This window comes from Pteropus vampyrus, unplaced genomic scaffold (genome assembly GCF_000151845.1).
Source record: "Pteropus vampyrus isolate Shadow unplaced genomic scaffold, Pvam_2.0 Scaffold91, whole genome shotgun sequence".
In the NCBI taxonomy this organism is placed as follows: domain Eukaryota; kingdom Metazoa; phylum Chordata; class Mammalia; order Chiroptera; family Pteropodidae; genus Pteropus; species Pteropus vampyrus.
Window position 1 is genome coordinate 4,992,515 of NW_011888872.1, and position 7,379 is coordinate 4,999,893.

The following is a 7,379-nucleotide window of genomic DNA, read 5'->3' on the forward strand; positions in this document are numbered from 1 at the left end:
CTCCAAAGAATGAGTCTCTCAAGTGTTCTGTGGCACAGAATGACTTGCTTCTCTTTGATATTGTTCCTTGAGAGGTATCTAGGTTGTAACGTCATACAGGCTGCTAAGTCAGTAACTGCACCTCTATCTGCTTCTTGTCTACCAAAAATGTGTTGAATTATTTTATCCACTGTTGCTTCCTCTCTTATTCTCTTTGTCATTGTTGGTTAATACCATTTTTATAGCTTTACTGACATTTTAACAGGGTTTTGAGATGGAGAGGAAATGAACAGATGATATGCCATATTTAACTCAGAGTAAATAGCATTTATCATTCATAAATGATTTACAACATTTGCTTTACCACCTGACAGGAAAAATTTCCACTCAAGACAATACATAAAACTCATAAATGGGAATGCCAGATCACACTAAGTTTGTAGTAATAAAAGGAAAATGAGTTTCAAAAAAAGACACAGGCAGAACAATATACTATTGCATGTCTGGTAACGAATGTGTTCCTGAGTTCTTGAGAAAATAGAAAACAAGTTGAATATGAGCAATATACATCTGTTGATTTTTTTAAAAAATTGTATATCTGATAAATACAAGTAATATATAGAAGAATCATTTATTATCTAGTTATTTTGTAATTTAATGGAGCTTGCTTAATCTCTTATTGCTTTCCTTTCAGCCACTTCCTTCTCTTTAGCATCTTCATTAGTAGATGGTTAGTTACAGGAAGAGGCAAAAGTTCACCAGGCAATCCTACTATTTCTTATTGGCTAAGAGGCTGGAGCTTCCAGCTTAATGAGAGTTTAAGGATTATCTGTGGCTTAAATTATTGGTGCTGCCTTATTAGTATAGATTATTTAGTGCTATATGTAATTATATTGAGCACTTCCCGCAATATTATTTTGAGTTTTGAGTGCAGTATTTAAGGTGGATGGAGAAGATTAAATGAGTACTTGTTTGAAAACTAAAGACCTGGACCTGTGGAAAAAAAGCTAAAGGGATTTGTTTTGTATGGTTTTGATTTATTTTGAAAAATAAGGGGTAAGTGGAAATAACATTGTTCAAGTATGTCCAGAGATGTTTCATGTTGACATTTCCCGGTGTCCATCAACCTACTTGTCCATCCCCTTCCCCAACCCCACTATTTTTCCTCAAACCTTTACCCATGAAACCTAACCAACAGGTTTAGGTACCTGCTCGCCAGTCAGACTTTATCTAAGCTCCAGCCCTAGTATTTGAGCGGCTTCATTGTTTCTACCTCAATATTCTGCAGGCAACTCAAGTCTAATGTATCTAAAAACTCGGATCATTATATTCTCCCCAGCATTACTCATCCATTCTATGCTCCTCTCCTGACTTTTTGATAATGGCCGCACCAATTTACCTTGTCACCAAAGCTTGAACCTTAGGATAAGCTTTTCTTTCTTCTTTTCCATCAGCACTTCTATCCTATTAGTCACCAAATTCTATGAATTCAACTTAAATGTATTTTAAAATTTTTTCTTCTCCTATTTCCTATGCTATTAGTTTATGTTCTCATCATCATTTGCCTGAACTACAATCAGTAATTACATTTCACTTAAACCACAGTAGCTATAATAGAGTTATTAAGCAAAGATTACATGAACTATTGTAAATCCATTTTACATAGTCTTAACTTTCCTTACTGTAGTACCTATAATCCTTTACCAGTGTTATTTTTGTAAGCTGGCAATCAGGTCGTCTCACCATCCTGCTTAAAGACCTTTAAAAACTCTTTACTTAGAGAATAATGCCTCTGCTCTTTAGCATGGCATTTGAGACCCTTTACAGTCTGTACTTAGCTTATTTTTCAATCACTTTCTGCCTCTCTAGCTATGACAGATGTCTCTCTTTACGCTTCCAATCTGTGTTGGAATTTCACTGCTCCCTGCCTCTGTAGATGCTATTCCCCCTTCTTTAGATGCCTTTTTTTTTTCTTTCTCTACCTTAAAAGATTAAGTATTAAATTATCTTATGAACAGTTCCCCAAATCCTGCTGGAATGTCTATGTCTGTCTATCTGTCTTTCTCTCTATATATATATTATACACATATACAATGCATTCATATAATACATACATATACAACATATATATGAATCTATACATACATATATATATCTACGTATTCTTATGTAAACTAGACTATATGTTCCTTAATATCAGAAAATGTATTTTATTTACTCTTTATCACCAGAGCCTAGCCGCTTAATAAATTTTAGTTGAATAAATGAATAATACTTATTCTAAAAATCATGACCACCTAGGTTCTATTTCTATTGATGATAAAATGAAATTGATGCTTAAATCTTTTAACTATTAGGAGGAGTATGTTATATACTGGAATGAGTTATTTATAACTCAGAGAGTTTTATGAATTCTTTCCTGTGGTTTCTTTTTTTTTTCGTGAGGACAGAATTTATATTTCTCCAAGATGGTTTATGAATTTCTTTGCTTGGATTTGTACTACTAGGTTAAAATTAATTTTCTGCTGTTTTAAAAATAGTTTTTCTGCTAGATCGAAATAAATTTCATCAGAGAAATAGTGCATATTGTACTAGACTAAGGAAATGCAGCATTAATGCAGAGGAGGACCCAGGAAGGTTAAAGGAAAGATTAGGTTCAATTTTAATTGTGACTTCCACTTGCCTATTATGTGATTTCTGTGTGGAACTTAAAATTTCAATTTTAGGTCCAACACTAAATGTCAGTGCATAACTAGCATGGTTGAAGAAGTTGACTTTATAATATTTATATTTCTATTCTTATTATAGAATGAATTTAGAATAAGTCAAGATGTTAACCAGAACCATGAACCACACTTCACAAAAAGGTACAGTTCATAAAATCTCAAATCCCAGGGAAATGGTAGGGACAATAACATAGTAAGCTGTTAATTTTCCCTTAAGGCTGCCAAAATGACATTTCAGTCTTTTTTGAATATAAAGATTGAATATAATTCAGTGGTTCTCTTGAAAGCAAGCAAGTCATTTTCAGTAGGCAAAAAAGCTGTGGTGCACAATTCTTGAAACATATTTCTGCTTCTTATCTTTCTCTTATGGTTGCTGAACCCACTCTTGAGTCTACATCCTGTAATATGTAGACAAGAGTGTACCCATCCTATGCCTTTTAACTCTTCAAGGGGCATACATAATGCAAGCACAATTCACCTGTTCTATGTATACCAGATGAGGTGTCAATTTAGCATTCTGCAATAAGCTATAACACTACAGAGGTGGAATGAGCAATTTGTCCAAGTATGAGTCTCCCTTTACTGAAAATGTTAAAGCACATTTGTATCTGATTGGTTCAATGCTGAGTCTTGAACAATGCTTGGTGCAGTGTAAGTAGTCAATTTTACGTATGAATGAATAAAGCACACAATGAAAGCCTGAAATAGATGACGTTTTGATTAGCTTTTGGTGTGTAATGAACCATCCCCAAAGGTAATAGTTTAAAACAACAATGTTCATTCTTTTTCATGATTCTGTGGTTTGGCTGGATAGTCGGAGATGGTCACACATTTCAGGGACATCAACTCTGTGGCTGGGCAGTTAGGTCTCTTTCTCCATGTGTCTATCATCTTGGGCCTCAGCATTCCAAGAGAATGAGAATGGAAGTGGTAATGTCTCTTCTGGCTAGGCTTGGAACAATTCCAGGGCATTGTATTGGTCAAGAAAGTCACAAGCCCAGCTCTTAACTGGGGAAATTGACCCACTCTCTTGATGGGCATAGTTGCAAAGAGTTTGTGGCCCTTTTTAATCTACCACAGATGACCAATTTTTAAAAACTTGCTATAGGAGATTCTTATAAAGGAGGGAGATTGCTCAGGCTGACCTCCCAGAGTCTTTCCAACTCTTAGATTCTATGATTCTACCAGGCTGAATGGATCTCTTACAGTGTTCTAAGAGAGAACAGTTATTACCTGTGGTATCTGGAAACTTTAATCTTCTACATTTGGTAAGAAAATTTCAAAGATAATTTATTGAATAATTATTTTCTAACTATTGTTATGATCTAGAATTTATATTCTTCCTTTAACCATGTCAACTACCCACCAGAATTTTCTTAGTGAGAGTGATATTTTTAATCCTGATATAGTAGCAACATTCACCTTTCCGTGTGCTTTGTTGACCATTCTATGAACACTGGGTAAATTCTTCACTCTTACTCATCCACCAAATACTTAATTTTTTAGATATCACTGAGATCAATAATATAAATTTATTTTTCTTGTGTCAGAGGACAGTGCTTATATTATTGCCTCAATATTTATTGTTATTTACTATTAAGGTTGCAAATCTATCATTTTTCTGTAATCATTCTTTTATAACAATAAAGATATTTGTTATTATTTTAGTAATAGCAGGCACACAGATATATGAATGCAGAAATATCATATAAGCAACTTGCAAATAATATATACAAACTCTGTGAAACTTTCTATTAAAGAGTTTCAGAACAATTGTAATGAGAAAAACAGTATGGGGGAGACTGAACTGCTGATAGCTAATTGTGACTCAATAGAAAAATCTCATACCATAAAATTTTGCTAGTATATTTTTGTGTTTGTATGCATTTAGTTTAAAATCATGTACATTTTGATAATTTTGACAAATATTTGACAAATACTTGAAACATAATTATTTTAGTTCTCATTGTAGGAAACTTTTGTTTACAACTTTTAGTTTGGCATTAAATCTCCTGCCCCGAAATTCTACACTAATACTTCTCTCTTCTTATAGTCTCCTCTTTCCTTTAAACAAACAAAACCTCAAAGCAACTCACAACCACTTTGTATAAATAAAGCAAGTTCATCTTTGTGGGATTGATTTGCCAGGTTTTGAATGTATTGTTGATAATTAACCTGATCAGGTAACATTGCTAAGATATCTTGCCCTATCTTTCCTTTTTTTTTTTTTAATTAATAAACTTTATTTCTTAGTTTTATATTAACAGACAAATTAAACAGAATTCTCATACATTCCCACGCACGCCCCCCCAACCTCAGTTTACTCTATTTCTAACACCTTACATTGGTGTAGTACATTTGTTATAACTGATGAACCAACATTAATATATTATTTACTAAATCCCACAGTTTACTTTTGGGTTTACTCTTTGTGTTGTACAGTTCTGAGTTTTGCCAAATGCATAATGTCATGTATCCTTCATCACAGTATCATGCAGAATAGTTTCACTGTCCTAAAAATCTTGTGTTTCACTTGTTCATCCCTCCTCCCACCCCTTCAACCCTTGCCTTTCCTTTTTTAATACTCTAATTAAGCATAGGGTAATATTAATTAGTTGGAGCTAAGAATTTGCTTAAATAACCAGTGATTTCCCATGGCAATCAAAATTTCTAATTATGAATTTAGACTAGCACTGTCCAATAGAAATATGTGAGCTGTATATGTATTTAAAATTTCCTAGAAGCTGCATTAAAAAAGTAGAATTTAACAATATGCTTATCCCAGTATATCCAAAATAGTATCAATTCCAATATGTAACCAATATGAAAATTGATATATTTAAATTTTTTGGTACTAAGTTTCAAAATGTAATGTGCATTTTAAACTTAGAGCACATCTCATTTGAGACTAGTCACATTTCAAGTGCTCAATAGCCTCAACTAACCAGTGACCAAGGTACTGGACAGTGCAGGCCTAGACTATGAGCAACTTGAAAGCAGGTTATCTTCCTTTCTCCAGGGCCTCCAGATTTTGGAAGGTATGTCAGAAAGATAAAAGGGCTTCATAAATCTCTGGATGCTTACACTTATAGGTTCTGCATCCACTTTCTTTAGACTCTCTCCAGTTTCGGAAAAAGTGGAGTGGGAATCGTGCTCATTCTGGCATATCAAAGAAATGAGTATTGGGCTTCCTGATTCCCAGGAAGCCTGAATCATCCAAAATGTTGACTCATGAGCCTAAGGTGACTGAAATGTAATGTGAATCAAATTTGCCTTCCAAGGCATCGTTCTGTTTCCACTTTATGCTCTCCCCTCCCTCTCTCTTTGGGTGACTCATCTTCCTACCACGTGAGAGTCTAGCATTGGGCAGATCCAAAAACTCTTCTGGAAAGAGATGAGTGAACTTTCAAATGGCCCCAGTCTCCAGATCGTCCAGCCCAGCTCAGTTTTGCCTACCTCATCCAAGGTCTGCAATTTAGACTGGGAGTGATCTTAAAACTGTCAGATACTTATTTTTTTCTTTTAACGTGGTGATGGCAGTAGTGATAAGATGGCCTGGGAATTTAAGTTTGAAAAATATCTTATATTTAAAAATCTTTACAAATTTATATGTATATTTCAATCTTTAGGGCCTACTTCACACTAGCGTGAGCTAATAACCTTCCTCCACTCTGGGTTTTTTCCTTTACTGGGAGGAAAGTTTCCACCCCAAGTCCTCCAGGATAACGCCCTTCCGCTGGCGCGCCCAGGAACCTCTCCGACCCTTCAGGGCTGGCAGCCGGCTCGCTTTTGCAGTACTCTTAACTACGGACTGACCTCCAGCTGTGGGCAAGGCCAAGCCCCTAGCCCCTAGCCCCAAACCTCAACTTCCCAGGGTGGAAGGTGGGGCTTCCAGTTCCAAACCCCGCCCACCGAACCCACCGCAGCGGGTAAGACAGAGGAAGAGCAGTAAGCCCCACCCGCTTTTAGCTCTTTTCCTTGCCGTTGGGCCGGCTGGTTGCCCTTCGTCTTTATCCGGTAGCCGATTGGCTCCGTCCCTCCCGCGCCAGCCCCTGCCTCTCTCTGCGGGGGAGCGTGAATCACGCCAAACTGGGCGGGGAGTCTGCTGGCCTCTCTCCTTCGTTCTTCTGGGCGGCGGCGGCGGCGGCAACTGGGGACGGGGCGGGTAGCGCTTCACGGGCGCGGAGGCAGGAGGAGCAGTCTCATTGTTCCGGGAGCCGTCGCCCCTGCAGGTCTCTCGGCTCGCTCGGCCCGGCCCCTCCCAGGCCTCCCCAACCCCCACGAACGCCCGCAGCTCCGAGGAAAAGAGTCCGGCGGCGGTAGCAGCCGCAGCATCATCTCCGACCCGCTAGCCATGGAAGACATGGAGCAGTCGCCTCTGGTCTCCTCGTCCTCGGAAAGCCCTCCCCGACCTCAGCCCCCGTTCAAGTACCAGTTCGTGCAGGATTCTGAGGACGAAGAGGACGAGGAGCCCGAGGACGAGGAGGACGAGGAGCCCGAGGAAGAGGACGAGGACCTGGAGGAGCTGGAGGTGCTGGAGAGGAAGCCCGCCGCCGGGCTGTCCGCGGCGCCAGTGCCCGCCGCCCCCGCCCCCGCCCCCAGCGCTCCCCTGCTGGACTTCAGCAGTGACTTCGTGACCCCCGCGCCCCGGGAGCCCCTGCCGGCCGCGCCCCC

The 7,379-nt window shown here is 38.7% G+C and overlaps 1 protein-coding gene across 1 annotated transcript in view; it reads left to right on the plus strand.

The window, feature by feature from the left end:
- The first annotated feature begins 6,797 nt into the window (after positions 1 to 6,797).
- Positions 6,798 to 7,379, plus strand: part of RTN4 (reticulon 4) — a 70,621-nt gene continuing 70,039 nt past the window's right edge. The window contains exon 1 of the mRNA XM_023532836.1: positions 6,798 to 7,373. Within this exon, the coding sequence (XP_023388604.1) occupies positions 7,060 to 7,373 (314 nt within the window). The 5' untranslated portion in view covers positions 6,798 to 7,059. The remainder of the gene's footprint in view (positions 7,374 to 7,379) is intronic.